This window comes from Emydura macquarii, unplaced genomic scaffold (assembly GCF_026122565.2).
Source record: "Emydura macquarii macquarii isolate MOO-44397 ecotype Brisbane River unplaced genomic scaffold, CSIRO-AGI_Emac_v2 contig_1947, whole genome shotgun sequence".
NCBI classification, from domain to species: domain Eukaryota; kingdom Metazoa; phylum Chordata; order Testudines; family Chelidae; genus Emydura; species Emydura macquarii.
Genome location: NW_027132084.1, coordinates 755,793 through 771,847, shown reverse-complemented (window position 1 = coordinate 771,847; position 16,055 = coordinate 755,793). Strand labels below are relative to the sequence as shown.

Genomic DNA, 16,055 nt, shown 5'->3' with positions numbered 1-16,055 from the left:
AGCTAAGATGGTGGCAACCCTGCATTGATTTAGGGAAATTAATTTTTGCTGAATTCTTCTGCTCGCTAAAATGTTTAATGTTAACTAATGTATTCCTTGTCAAAAAGTCTTTGCATATTATTTAGACAGTAATGGTATGTCAGGTTTATCTAATTCTACATGGAATGATAAAACTGCACATAATTTGCATTTGAGAAGAAATACATCAAAGGACTTAATGTTTATGAAACTTCTATAATCTTTTCCAGCTTAGGCTAGAGATCTGTGCAGTCTCCCTCAGACAACAAATGAAATTTGCATGCAAATTATCTTGAGCGTAAGGGTGCTGATTGAGCTACCTCTAATAACTCAATGGTCTAGGACTCTTGGTTATGGCATAGATACATGCTTTACTGTAGCTATACACTGTACAGGTATAATTTGTAAAGTCAAAATGGCTTAGAAATTAAAATCGGATTGTAACAGATCAACAGTCTCAGTGATGATTGAACCTGATGCTATTCTAAAGAGGGGGAAAAAGCTTTCAGCTGTGTTTGTAGCTGCTTCCATCACTTTACTCTGACTCAACAGACATTGTAGGCTTCAGGTTGACTCACAGAGTGACAATCCTGGTGTCCTATTATATAGATATTTGAGGCACAGTACTATCTTCCTCTCCCCTTCAGAATATGTAAGCATGGAAGGCTTTCCTTATTGTTCATTGAAGAGGTAGGCATGGTCTCTGCTCTGAATAATTCACAAACTCACTCTCATTTTAAAAAAAAAAAGAAAAAAAAAATCCCCATATAGTTTATATTACCACTTGAGAAGATTAGGACAGATATCCTTTTTCAATACAGATTTTTTTCCCCCAGTTTTGACCCTTGTTTTCTTAAGCTAATGCTTATGCAGATTGTGATGTTTGACACAGCCTGTTACATGCTGCTCAGATGCACCAGCATGATGACGTCTTCATGCTCTGATATACCTCTGGAAATTCTCAAGCTCTTCCCTTTCATTCTCGCCTACTTGAGAAATTTGTTGTTGGGAGAAAACAGAGGCAGCCAACTACTCCATAAACGCAAGAGAATTCAAAGTTGAGGGTATATTTATAAGCCAGGCTAAGCACCATTTTGAATACTACATAATCATGCAAATTAGACATTGAGCCAAACAAAAATTCCAGATCAGCACCTAGAGGTTGGGGTAATCTGAACCTGGAACTGAGTTTTGCAAATTGTCTGTCCTTCTAGGGTGTGCATGTGTGTCTGAAATATGGAGTGCATGTTAGTGGGATGGCCACATTGCTCAGAGATGATAGACTGGTTAAGGAAAAAAAACTAGTGGCAGAATGATTCTTAGGAGATGGGAACATTAAAATAAATCCTAAGAAAATAGACGGCAGAGGTGGTTACGGGTGCATGATAAATATATCACATGGTTTTGCAATTGCACCTGCGTACCAACACTGCTACTTACAAATGTAAATACGCTCATTGGAAGGAAGTATTTGAGGTTAAGGAGGGCAACTTGTCTGTTGAATGTTGAATGATTAATGCTTACTTTATTGCTTTTTTACAGTTTGTTTTGGTGGGATATGCAGTTTAGCAATTTTAAATCAAAGTCAAAAAAGTTTGTGGAGATATAAATAACATGTCAGACTTTCACTGTGTACATCTTGTTTCAACTGAGATGTTTTAATCCTAAAGGTTTAAGTTTAAGACAAGTTACAGTAAAAATCCATGCAAGGAACTTAATTTTAATGCTACTAGAAGTAACGTAGTAATAAAAATTTATTTGGATACCCATAAGAGAGAGAAGTCAAGTCTGGTAACAGCCTTAGTGGTCCCTGGAACTACTCATTTATGCAAATTCTACAAGTTGGAGCACTTTTCTCACAAAACAGTTGCAGGTGCATAAGTATGATTGGATGTTCTAGTTTTAATGCTAGTCTTTTCTCAGTATACTGTGCAGTGAGTGAGTGTGTGTTTTAGTGTTTCTTGAAAGAATAAAATATGTACTATAGGCAATTCATTTACAGCACTTCTCTGTGATTGCCCATGGGCACCATTAAAACAATATACTCTCCAGGTACCTATTGTAAGGATGGTATCTTTCTACATTTAAAAATAGAAGATACTACAATACAGCAGTTGCTATGAAGTGGCTAATGTTAACATTTTAATGGCACTGAATTTGCATTCCAATACTGTCCTGAATTTTACTGAGGATAATATTTGCATGCAGTGTTGTAGCCATGTGATGATGTGACCTGAAGAGTTCTGTGTAAGCTTGAAAGCTTGTTTCTCTCACCAACAGAAGTTGGTCCAATAAAAGATATTACCTCAGCTACCTTGTCTCTATTATATTTGCATGCATTTCTAAAGAACCCATCACCATGATATCTCATAAGGTTTCTTATCAACAGTATATGTGTGTTTGCTTATTTCAGGAAAGATGTTGGCTTAAAGAGATTTTTTCCGAAGAGTTTGCTGGATTCTGTAAAGGTAATTCTAGTTCCACTTTATCATATGCTACAAATCCATGAATAGCATATTTTTCAAATACTGGAGAAAATGAAAATGACTTTGCATTCCATTAGTCTGCTTCAGAGACCTGAACCCTCAGTGGCTATTTTGCTTGTATAATAGTAAATGGGCTTTTAGGAAAAAAATTTGTCTTGGTGAGAAAAGTATTAATCACTGGTGTTCTCACATATTGGTAGTATGTAATGCCGTGTAGTTAAATAACAGATATGTGAACTGATGGAGTTTGAGATCATCACAGAGGTGATTCACGTGACCTTAGAGAACTAATATTTAGCTAATAGGGTTACACTTCTGTCTCCTCTACCCCATGTAGCAGTGCTAGAGATTGCATCCAAAGTAATCTCTCTGTTGTTATATTGCTTACAATGTATCTTGTAAAGCAGAAGCGGAAATTTAGAGAGAAGAAAAGCGGAAGACTCATGATTAAGAAGTCACCAAAAGCATGTACTGTTGATAAACCAAATTCTGTACTCCTTGCTGAAGGTCCTTTCCAACTCCCAATGCAATCGAAGGAAAGATTCCTATTGACTTCAGTGAGAGTTGGACTTGAGCCCTCAGTGTTTACTCAAGCCTCACTCTCATTGAAGTCAATGGTATGCTGCGTGGGTAGGAATTGCAGGATTTGCTCTGATGCTGGTACTGAAGGGAGGATAAGACAATTGTCACCAAGTAATTTGCAATCCTTGACACATTTCTATAGGTGTCTTGAAAGGAGTGGGATGTTCATATTCAGTAGCTTATATGCATAGATTTAGAGACTAAATTATAGTATGGCAACGGAGTGCAACTCGTATGGTGTTGAAAGCTGCATCTTTGTGCACAGTATGCTATTTTCTGTTAACTCTTATTTTGGTTTAAGAAGAAAGTGCTTAAAGGGGTTAACTCTTATTTTGGTTTAAGTCTAAAAAATAAATAAAACAGAGAGAAGAACTTTAAAAAATCAAATACATTTATTTAAAATTGTAGATGTGTAGACCAAGTTCCTCCTGATTGCAAATTATAACAGCTTGTTATGAACAGCTCAGAATCAGGAATCATAATGAAAATGCTAAACGACCTATAGCTGTGTCACTTCTCCTGTATGCCATTATAATATATAAATAAAAGAATTAAATATTTTGTATTTGTCTTCTCTAATAAGAACATTTATTTAGTTTTGAATCACAAGCACCTATAAGAAAACACTTAACTTTACAAAAAATTATTAATCAGTAACTGGAAATTTTGTGAAGTATCCTGTATTAGACCATTTCACAATTACCCTACCATCTTCCCAATAGAATTGAAAAATTATAATTTAGAGTACACTAGGGTAAACTGGAAAATGCTAGTGGTTAACCCTATAAATAAATGCAATGTACAGTATCCTTCAGGTATACCTCATTTCTCACTTCATTGTTTTTTCTCATTTCATTGGTTCTTATGGCTCCTCCACCCACATACCCAAAATACAAGTACTCTTATTCAGTTTCAGACCTTCTCCTGGGAACCAGCTCCTTCTGTTTCAGTTTTTTAAAAGCAAGTTTACATTTGTTACTACTGAAACATAACTGTGTTTTGCAGCCACCTCTGATAAATGACATGTTCTGCTTTGAAGTGGAATTTTATCATTCTCACTAGCTCTCAGCATTTATACATATTGCTGACCTGAAATTGAACAATGTGAATCATCAGTGTACTGGTGGGCCAATCAGAGCCAAATAATGCTTTCCAGTATAAAGAGGAGGCAAGTTGGTATTGCTATATGCAGGTTTCCCGGGGTAGCAAGAAAATATCCTCTGATAATGAGATAATTAGGACTATTTAACAGAGTTTTTTTTTTTTAATTTAATACTTTTTAAAATTTCCATAGTATCCTCCTTCTAGCTTTTAACAGATGTTGAGTTAAGCCTAACATTCCTTTTTTCTCCTTATCCTGTGAGAGAGGAAATTATCCCCATTTTAGAGGTGAGGAAGCTGAGCCCAAAGTCACACATGGAGTCTGTGACAGCACTGGGGATAATACTCAGGTCTGACCCTCAATCTTGTTCTTTAGACAACAGGTTATCCATCCTGTTATGATAATGACCTGCATGGTGTTTGGTAAAGAGTGCTACCAGACTGAGCCAGACAAAGAGCAGATTGCAATAAATAAATAATTGGCAACACCTCTTTAATGAGTAACCTGTTAAACATAAAACATGACTGAAAATACAATTTATTGGCTTACCTTGACGAGGTGCCTAGCTGATGCTGCTTGTTGCAGTTTGCTCTTACCATTCTTCCTGCATTCACACTTCGTATGCAACTCCACTTCTTCCCAACGGAAACTATGGTTCCTGACATTGTTCAGGCATTTAAAGCTCTGTTAAAGCTTTATCCATTTGCCAACCAAAGTAGTGAAAGACATAGACCTCAGTAGTCATTGGATTGGGCTGGGAGCAAAATGCCCCAAACTAATTGTCCCCTTTATTTGTGTGTTAAAATATTGATGCCCTGGTATCAACTCAGTGTCCTCAGAGTAATCCTCCCTTTTCTGAATATCTTGAATAATCCTAAATGTTCTGTAAAGATTTACTGAAGGTAAACATAAAGTTTGATCTAAGGAGTGTGTAAGGTGTTCACTCACCCCGGGATTGCCTTTTTGTGTCCAGGCTGGTGTAGAGGCTGTCTCCCCATATGCTGCCCGCTGCCAACAGTTGTTCCATCACTGCGGTGGTCTCTCTTTCCTCAGCTTGTCTGGGTTGACCCTTCTTTCAGGGCTAGGATCCTAGGGGTTATTCTGTCCCTACCCTGGATCTCCACCTCTCTGTTCCCAGAGAATGACTGCAGACTCCCTGCCTCCAGTCCCTTTCTTCTTTGGTTTTGTAGTGTGACAGATTTGTTTCCTGAGTCCAACTGCCATTCACTGTACTTTGTATCTTTTTCATGACTACAATGATGTGGTAAGGAAAATTTTGTTATCTTAAGGCCTCTGAGTTTTCTATATAAACACCTCCTTTCAGGTGCAGTCTTTACAGTCCCAAAGGATATGATCTTTCATTCTTCTTCGAGTGCTTGCTCATGTTGATTCCATGCTAGATGTGTGCGCGCCCATGTGCACGGCTGTCAGAGTTTTTTTGCCTTAGTGGTATCCATAGGGCCAGCTCTGGCACCCTCTGGCCCCACGCTCATGTGTTGGTATATGAGGAGTCACTGGCCCTGCGCCCCCTCAGTTCTTTTTCAAGTGCTTGCTCATGTCCATTCCCAATTTAGGTGTGTGTGTGCGCTATATGCACCAGTGCCGGAAAACTTTTTCCCCTAGTGGCACCCATAGGAGCCGGCTCTAGCGCCCCCTGCAACGGTGCGCACATGCGCCTGCATATAAGTACCGCCAGCTCCCCCTCCCTCTCAGTTCCTTCTTGCTGCCAGTGACGGTGCTGGAATGTCTCTTGCCTTAGCAAGCTTTTCTTCGCTCTACCTAGTGGTTTATTCATCGTTCTAGTGTATATAGTTACTCGACTGGTTACAGTTAGTTCTAGTTTGTTAGTTGTTCGACTCCCAAGGTCGGGGCATGCCCTGTTCCCCGGGGTTTAAACCCTGTGCTTTGTGTAAGAAGCCTATGCCGAGGAGCTGACCCTCATCAAAGTTGTCTGAAGTGTCTGGGGGAAGTTCATGTCTGTGAGAGGTGTAAAATTTGTAAAAGTTTTCACCCACAGACTTAGAAAGACCGGGATATACATCTCAGGGCCATGCTGATGGAGTCGGCTCTTAGACCAGTGTCGGAGCCCGACAGATCAGACTGAGCACCGAGCACGATGGCCTTGGTGCTCAGTGCTCCTCCGGTGCCCTATTTCTTCTCTTGGCATCGAACTCCTTCCCCAGTTCTGAAGAAGAGGTCAAAGAAGATCTGCGGGAATGGGGATGCTCTTCCGCGGAGAAGGCCAAGGAGGACCAGGTGAGACCTACATTGGGCCACCAGTCTTCCCCGCCTCAGAAGGGTCCCTAGGCTCTGCGAGCATCGACCCCGGCACCGAGCCCTCCACTGACTCTAGGTGGTGGTAGAGGCCCTCATTGACTAGTAGTGCCGTTGATTCTGGAGGCCTTCCAGGTGATGAAGGACCTTCTGGCGCTGCTGGTGCCGCAGATGCTGAGGGATGGCAGGGCGCAGCACCAAGATTTGGCACCAGCACCTATGCGCAGTCTGTCGAGGGAAGGATCTGCTTGACAGTCCCATCACTGCTCACCAGTGCTCAGGCGGTCCCCGAAGTCAAGACCATGCTCTCTGGGTCAAGACACTGCCAGATCAGGCTCCTGCCTCCTATCTCCAGAGGACCAGCACTGAGCGGAGCACCGTTTTGGAACCATGGAGCAATATGGAGCCACCATATATGGTTTTCCTTAAAAAACAAGGTGCAGCTTCATCCTCACCCAATTTTTCTGCCAGTCGTTTCCCACTTCCATGTTAACCAGGACATATTCCTGCCAGGGTTCATAGAATCATAGAATATTAGAGTTGGAAGGGACTTCAGGAGGTCATCTATTCCAACCCCCTGCTCAAAGCAGGACTAACCTCAGCTATATCATCCCAGCCAGGGCTTTGTCAAGCCTCAGTTCTATCCAAAGCCTCACAAATCCAATGTGGAGAGGCGTCTCCACTCTCTCTCGATGTGAGGAGAGCATTGGCTTTCTACATCGACAGGACCAGATCCTTCCGTTGCTCCACGCAGCTCTTTATTGCAATTGCGATGAAGGGACGTCCAGTGTCGCCCCAACGGATCTCATCCTGGATTACGGCCTGGATTCGGACCATCTACAAGCAGTTGGGGGTCATGCCTCTGGCTTCCCTGTCTGCCCACTCCACAAGGGCGCAGGCGTCTTCAGCGGCCTTCCTGGCGCATGTACCCATTCGGGACATATGTAGAGCCACTACATGGTCCTTGATACCTACGTTTACGTCCCACTGTGCCATCACACAGCAAGCGTGAGATGACACTGGGTTTGGCAGAACAGTATTGCAATCATCACGTCTATGAATTTCTGCCCGCCTCCGGAGGCACTGCTGGTAAGTCACATAATTCTGAATGGACATGAGGAAGCACTTGAAGAAAGAACTGTTACTTATCTCATAACTGGTGTTCTTCGAGATGTATTGCTCATGTCCATTCCACAGCCCACCCTCCTTCCCATCTGTCGGAGTTCTGGCAAGAAAGAACTGAGAGGGATGGGAGGCTGGCAGCACCCTATATATGAGTGCATATGTGCACCGCTGCAGAGGGCTCTAGAGCCAGCCCTATGGATACCACAAGGGGAAAAATTTCCAGCACCAGTGCAAGCGGCGCGCGCACACTTAATTCTGAATGGACACGAGCAACACATCTCAAAGAACAACAGTTACGAGCTAAGTAACCATTCTTTCTTAATTTGAATTAGGTGCTTTTCATGTAAAACAAAGCTAACATCAGTAAATATTCTGGGATTTTGTTGTGTGTGGTAAAATTGGAAGATAGAATTGTGCATTATTAATGCCTTCCATGGTGAAAAGTTCCAGAGGGGTAGTCTGTATACAGCAAAAACAACGAGAGTCCTGTAGCAACTTAAAGGCTAACAAATTTCTGTGGGCATAAGATTTTGTGGGCTGCAACCTACTTCATCAGATGATGTGCATCTGACAAAGTGGGTTGCAGCCCACAAAAGCGTATGCCTGCAGAAATTTGTTAGTCTTTAAGGTGTGCTACAGGACTCTTGTTGTTTTTGCATTATTAATGTTTGGCTACATCCTTTTCTGATTAAGAATCACATCTTATGTTTCATTAGTAATGCAATTGTTACTGATCCTGAAATAATGAATGTATTTAATATTCACCATCATTGGCACAGCTTTAGATGCACAAATACTAAGTGATCTTGAAATATTTCATTATACAGGCCAAAACACTAAGAAAACTGATCCAACAAACATTTCGACAGTTTGCCAATCTCAATAGAGAAGAAAGTATTCTGAAATTCTTTGAAATCCTGTCTCCAGTATACAGATTTGACAAAGAATGCTTCAAATGTGCTCTTGGTGTAAGTATAGCGATCACAGTAAACTGCAAAACGCGTTATGGAATAATGGGTCTGATTGACATTGTTTAGCTCTACAGTTAATTGCCTACGCATAATTCAGTTTGATTAAAAGGGCTGTTTTTAAATTTCATTCAAAGCCAGTGCATAACTGATGATAGTGGGAGGGGCGCAATTTAAAGGCGGGGGGCATGAATGCCCTATGCGTCACCTCAGCAGGTTGGTGGTGGTGGTGGCTGAGGGGTATTAGAGGGCTGGGGGTGCAGAGAGGGACACGTGCATTAACGACTATTTGCCCTGCTTTCCCCCTCACTTTCCAGCGCCACTGGTGAGGCCATGCTCTCTCTTCCCCACCTTTGCTTCCCATGGCGCTTCCGCTCTCAGCCGGCCCTGCAGTGGTTCATGGGCCATATCCCGAACCCCGTCCCAACACCAACCACGCCCTGTGTTAAATGGAGAAACTGTGACCAAGTTTAGGAAAATGCTGATGTCGTGAAAGCCCACCACGTGCCCATGGGTAGTATTTCTGCACGTGCGCTGCTGGCCTCTGCCTGCAGGTGCTGCCCCTTTCCCTGCAAGGCGGGCAGGGGACTGGAGCAGCAGGCTGGAGGCATCGCACAGCAGGTGACAGCATTTGCCACTAATAACCAGGATGGAGTCCAGCTCTCCGAACTTAGGGGTTGCTGGACTCTGGATAAGCAGACAAGCAGGGCTCACCGCTCAGGTGAGTGAGGGGGTGGAGGTGGCATTCCCTCCCCAAACCCTGCCATATGCGGCTTGTGTTGCCACTCGCCCCCTCCCCCCCCGCCAACATTCCAATCTGGTTGTATTAATGCATTGTGTCTAGTTTCATTAACCACAGGAGAGGTTGACTACATACATATCTTTCCAAATGATTCTCTCCGAAGTATGGGAATTTGGTAGAAGTGTGGTTGTGAGATGTCAGTGGATGTCAAAATTTAATTTTATTTAATATACATTGGTGCTTAATTTCTGAAATCCATGGAAAGCAATAAAATTATTTATTAATCTGTTTGCCTTGTTTTGAAGAGTTTAACAGTTTGTAAAGATTGTTCACTGAAGACTGTAATGAATGATGCTGGAGAGCCTTTGTCCATAATTTTGTTCTCTTTCCTTTTATATGTCACCATCTCCACCCCCTTCTACATAAAAAGTCAAGCTGGATTATTTCAGTGGAGTTGGCAATTGGCCCAGAAGACGGAATCAGTTACCTTACAGACAAGGGCTCCAATGTAAGTCTGCTTCTGTTTTCCTGTCTCCATGTCTGTCTTAAAGGCTATGGAGAGAGGCACCGCTTATTGTGAATGAGACTTTAGACAAAGATGAATGAAAAGTCTAATCTTTGAGCCAAAATAAGAAAAGGCAAGAAATTCAAAGTAAAAGCTGTTACTCGAGCATTAACTCATGCTGTGGAATGGGAGGAAAGCACAATGGTGTGAAATAAAGAGCCACTGTTGACCTTAACTCTGGATTTGCTGGCTTTTGTTAGCCACTGAGGCACACATTTAAGGAATCTAAACATTTGGTGGCAACATTTAAAAAAAATTTAGTAATTTAAGTATTTCACATCTGTAACCCTTTTTTAAGCAGAATATTTACTTGGCTAAATAAATCCTTCAGCACTTTTATATATCAATTTAAAGCTGTTAACAGTGCAACCATTTCTATAGTATCTAGATACCAGAAACTGTAGCATATTTGTTTTTGTTTTGGTATTTAGGTCATTTATTTTATACTGCATCATTTTACTTTTGTCTGAAGTAAATTCATTTGACTAAGTTATAGCACCCAAACACACATGCCCTCCTGCCTCCGGAAAACAAAGAGAAATAACGACAGCACATCTGCAGCTTTTACTTTTGTGCTTTGTGTTAAGTGTATGTATTAACTTTCATCGAATTTAATTCAGAGATAACAGAAAGATTTGGAAATCAGTGGTATATTCAGTTGAGAACATTCCACTTAGAGCACTCCAAATAATGTTTTCCTTTGAGTATGCTATAAATGTGGACACAGCCTGGTTGACCTACTGATTGTGGTGTGTTTTGCAATGACACGCCAGAAGATCTGAGTTCAGTTTCCAATGTGTATCTAGTGTATGACTACCATTGTTTAACAGTGACCCCTGCAGGCAAATAAGGAATGGTGTCGACTGCCTTCAGTCCATCCCTCCTCACTTACAAACATGGAGGGGTGTAAAGTCCATAGAAATTGGAGGAGGGAGTATTGAGGGTTATGACATGATGAGACTAATCCTCATATAGATATGAATTCAGGTTTGATTAATGTAATTCAGAGGTTGATTTATGTTCATAAGCGAGATATCGGGAGAGAATCAAGGTAATATCTAACTTTTTATATGTGCTTTTCTACAGCCTACTCACCTGGCAGATTTCAATCAAGTGCAGACCATTCAGTATTCTAACAGTGAAGACAAAGACAGAAAAGGGATGTTACAGCTCAAAATAGCAGGAGCACCAGAGGTAAGATATTAACAGCTGCGGTAACCTTAAAGTAATTGATAAAATTTATGCATAAGTTAATTGTTCTTCTTTGAGTGCTTGCTCATGTCGACTCCAATTAGGTGTGTGCGCGCCTCGTGCACGGTTGCCAGAAGGTTTTCCCCCCAGTGGTACATGTAGGGTTAGCTATGGAGCCCCCTGGCCACACGTCCATACTGCCCTATCTAGGGCCCTGCCGACCCTCCACCTCCTCAGTTCCTTCTTACCACCTGTGATAGTCGGATGGAACTCATCCTCTCTTGCTCTGCAAGGGTTCTCTTCTCCCAGTGCTTCAATTCTGTTGTACCTGTAAATAGTTCAATTAGTGTTAATAGTTAGCAGTTTAAAGCAGTTAAACTACTTAAATTGTTTAAGCAGATCCCCTTAGGGGATCAGTCCATTCTTCCAGGGGCTGGGGCATGCCTCAGTCCTCTGGATTCAAACAGTGTGAGGAGTGCAAGAAGCCCATGCGAGTGACCCACGCTCCACGTGTCTTAAGTGTCTCATTGAGGCATACCAGAAAGACCATTGTAAAATTTGCAGGGAATTCCGCCCTCAGACCCAGAAGGACAGAAGTCAGAGGTTGAAGTTCCTTATGGAGGCAGTTCTTTGACCATCTCCAAGCCCATCAGAGCTGGCAACAAGCGCATCGGTGTTGATTAGGAGCACTCCGGCATCTATCCATGATCCGGTGCCGAGGAAGGACACATGTTCTCAAGACCCTCGGCACTGCTGAGAATCGTCCCACTCGCCTGTCCCCAGGAAGAGGCCCAAGAAGATGGATCGGGGTTGCTCGCCCACATCAAAACCATGGGGGGCCGCAAGGGAGATAGTGCAGTGCGACCCACTTTGGGCTACTCGGGCATTACCCCTAGATCTGCTGCACCGTCGACTCTGGCCCCGGAGTGGGGCATATGGAGTCTAGTGCCAACTACTCCCCCCTCCAGGGATTTGGAGGAGGAGGTGGAAGATATTCAATTACCCTCCAGCCGGAGACATTTGAAGTAGCCAGGGAGCTCATCAAGAGCATGGTGTCGTGGCAACTGCAATCCAGGGAAGACCACTGGAGGCAGTAGCCCCAGTGCCACACAGGTTGGGGCAGTTTTAGATTCAAACAAATTCAGAGCTTTCCTGCCAGAGTCTCGGTTTCGAAACATTCTCTATCATAGAGGAATGGAATCGTCACCCTATGGTCACAGTCAGAAGCTGTCTAAGGTAGTTGGGACACCTGGCAGCCTGTACTCAGGTGGTTCAGTATGTCAGACTACATCTCAGGCCCTTGCAGGCCTGGCTGGCTTCAGTTTACTGCCCCTCTCAGGATTGTATAGACACAGGAGTGTCGATCCCGACATCGGTATTAGTTTTGCTCGGGTGGTGACTAGATTGGGAGTGGTCTGTGCAGGAGTCCCTTTTCTAAGCCCACATCCCACCATGACCCTGCTAACTGATGCCTCAGACTCTGGTCGGAGGGCCCATCTGGGCTGGCTGAAAACACAGGGACAGTGGTCACAAGGGGACTTGTCCACTCATATCAACGTAAGTCTTCAAGGATCATCTGGTGGGCAAATGCATCGCAGTGAAAACAGACAACACAACAGTGATGTTTTATATGAACAAACGGGGGGTGCTCGCTCCTCTCCCCTGTGCCAGGAAGCCCTCGGCCTCTGGCACTTCTGCATAGCTCACAGAATCCATATAGAAGCATCATACCTTCCGGGGTCCCAGAATGTCCTAGTGGACTTCCTCAGCAGGTTGATAGCTACCCACAAATGGTCCCTGCACCCAGATGTGGTGAACAACACCTTCCAAAGGTGAGGAATTCCCCAAGTAGACCAGTTTGTGACGAAGTCCAACAGGAAATGCATGCAGTTTTGCTCTTTCCAGGGCCACAGTCAGAGCTCAATAGCAGATGTTTTCCTCATTCTCTAGTCAGGTCACCTGTTTTACGCCTTTCCGCTGATTCCCTTGATACACAAGATCCTTCTGAAGGTCAAAAGAGACCAGTCAGTGATGGTCCTGATAGCCCTGGCGTGACCGCGCCAGCATTGGTTCACCAGGCTGCTCGAGCTCACTGTAGAGACCCTCATCAGTCTTCTGTTTGTGCCAGACCTGATCACGCAGGAGCAGAGCTGCCTTCATCACCTAATCCTGCAATCCCTTCATCTCACAGCTTGGAAGCTCCATGGCTGAACCAGCAGGAGATGGAATGTTCAGAGTAGGTTAGGGAAATCTTCATGGGAAGTAGGAAACCCTCCACAAGGGCTGCCTACTTGGCAAAGTGGAAGAGGTTCTCCCTCTGGTCCTGGCAGAAAGGGTTCCCCCTGGAAGTTTCATCAAAACCGCTTATCCTGCATTATCTGTTACACCTCAAGCATCAGGGATCATCAGTATCCTTGCTGAAGGCCCACCTAGCGGCAATCTCAGCATTCTATCCATGGGTGGAGGACCATTCAGTTTTCAGTGAGCTGTTTCCTCAAGGGTCTCGGCAGAATGATCCCTCAAACCTGTCAGCCTGTTCCCCAGTGGGACCTTAACTTGGTTCTGTCTGCATTGATGAGACTGCAATTTGAACCATTGACAATATGTTCTCTGTTATATCTGTCATGGAAGGTGGCCTTCCTAGTAGCCATTATGTCAGCAAAGAGGGTATCAGGAGGGCATTAGCTTTCTACATTGAAAGGATGAAGCCTTTTAGGAAGATCCCCCAGCTCTTTATGGCAGTGGTGGACAGAATGAAAGTCCTTCCAGTCTCCTCCCAGACAATATCCTCATGGATTACATTGTGTATTAGGACTTGTTATGACCTAGCGAAGGTGCCAGCTCTTGCATTGACGGCCCACTCTACAAGAGCCCAGGCAACCTCAACAGCCTTTGTAGCCCAGGTCTCAGTCCAGGACATTTGCACGGCAGTCAACTAGCCAAAGAGGATGCATCGGGGGCAGAGCAGTTCTGCAGTCAGTATTCCGTTGAACTCCGACCCCACCGCCTAGGGGAATGCTTGCAAGTCACCTAATTGGAATCGACATGAGCAAGCACTCAAAGAAGAAAAGACTGTTATTAACCTTCTGTAACTGTTGTTCTTCGAGATGTGTTGCTCATGTCCATCCCAAACCCACCCGCCCTACCCCTCTCTTGGAGTCTCCCAGCAAGAGGGAACTGAGGAGGCGGAGGATCGGCAGGGCCCTGTGTAGGGCGCTGTGGACTCACAACTCCAGGGGACTCTAGAGCCGACCCTCCAGGTACCACTTCTGGCAACCGTGCACAAGGTGTGCACACACTTAATTGGAGCAACACATCTTGAAGAACAACAGTTACAGAAGGTTAGTAACCGTCTTTTTCTCTACACTATAAGAGAATTAATAATTGTTTCCAACAGTTACACAGATGTGTATATATACCAATATCAATAATGGAGCTTGAGGACATTATGCTGTGTGTAGTAACGCTTTTTAAGCCTCTTATTTGCAATTTAATTATAATAAAACAATAAATTTGTTTCCTGCAGATATTTAAGCAGCTGCCTCTCTGACTTCATTTTTTTCTTAAATTATCACTAACCTGAGTCTCTGAAATTTTTATTTACCTGTTGTTATAGATCAGAACATTCAAATTAGAGCAAATAGGATTTCACACCACGTCAACATTAACCAAGAAGAGTAGTTCATGCCCTGTGGGTGTGGAGGGGAGAAAGTCCTAACGATTGTTCAGAGTATCAAATTCATGACAAGAGTTTGTAATAATACTGGAATGAATGTTATAAGTTTGTTACTTTGAATTTTAAATTTATATTTTTTAGCTTAGAGAAAATACAGGGCCTGGGATTTGTTCCTCTGGCTTGTCACCTCTGGAATTCTGATTTCAGTACCTGGTTTGTCCCAAGAGAAAAAGATCTTGGTCTGATCTTAGTCCTTTAGGATATTGTAATGACCTTATTCAGCACAAATATGAGTGATTAGCAAGAGGTATCTAAAATTGGTACTAGATTTTTCCAAAAGCTGGAGAAAAAGTGCGTAAGATTATTAGTATTAGTAATTTTACATCACTGAAAAAATTTGCTAACACTCAGGAGACAGATTTCCTGTGCTAAAGAGCTTACAATCTAAATGACATGACCCAGTGCAGTGGGATTTAAGAAGGAGAGCGAGACGACACAGTAACAAAATTATGTGATGCACTAGAAAGGTGTGCACACAATGGGGAAATTATTTTAAGAGATTTTTGTATTAAAAATACGTAAAGTAAGTAAATATTGCATGAAATAAGTCAAAATGTTTTGGTGGACTCTCTTCTTGTAGGCATCGCAATAGAACTGGGCCCCGAAGGAAGGATTTGAAAGAGGGGATAGGGATGGCTTGGTGAACTTGTTCAGGGAGGGCATTCCAGGCGTGGAGGCAACTTGGAAAAGGCATACGCTACTGTGAAAGAAACCTACAAACAGCATGACGAATTGACGAAGAGTAGGGGGGTGAGCAGGCAGGCAGTGTATAAAGAGACTAGGTCAGATAAATAGTCTGGAATAAAGTTAGGCAGAGCATTGGAAGAGAGAAACTTGAATTTGTTGTAATGGAGAAGAGGGAGCTAATGGAAGAAATGAAAGATTGAGGTGGTCAGAATAATGAACAAGGAAGATGATCTTTATCTGTGGGGGCTGGAGGTTACTGTGATCTAGTGGGTTCTATTCCTGGCTCTGCCATTGACCATCTGTATGACCCTTGGAAAGTCCCAATCTCTATTGGAGTCTCTAGAATTGTATAATACAAATGAATTACAACAGCTGCATTTATTACATTTTGTTATTGCAAAACTCTTTTTTTCTTGTGTCTTTGGGGGGAGAGGATGAGTTAATAGAAAGAGTGGCCAGGTAGTTATAATTTATTATGGTTTGCAGTTGTGGTGTTTTAACATTGTGTTTGCTGTTCACCAGATTCTCTGTGATTCTGTTTTTGGTATTGTTTGTTTTAATTTTTATAAAAGAGTGTAG

General features: G+C 43.0%; 1 protein-coding gene across 6 annotated transcripts in view; it reads left to right on the top strand.

Annotated features, from left to right (window-relative positions):
• Window positions 1-16,055, top strand: part of PTK2 (protein tyrosine kinase 2) — a 340,248-nt gene that overhangs the window by 210,012 nt on the left and 114,181 nt on the right. For all 6 annotated transcript variants that reach the window (XM_067558327.1, XM_067558324.1, XM_067558323.1 and 3 more), the window contains 4 exons: window positions 2,432-2,486; window positions 8,415-8,555; window positions 9,728-9,805; window positions 10,949-11,056. In XM_067558327.1, coding sequence (XP_067414428.1) covers window positions 2,432-2,486; window positions 8,415-8,555; window positions 9,728-9,805; window positions 10,949-11,056 — 382 coding nt within the window. The remainder of the gene's footprint in view (window positions 1-2,431; window positions 2,487-8,414; window positions 8,556-9,727; window positions 9,806-10,948; window positions 11,057-16,055) is intronic.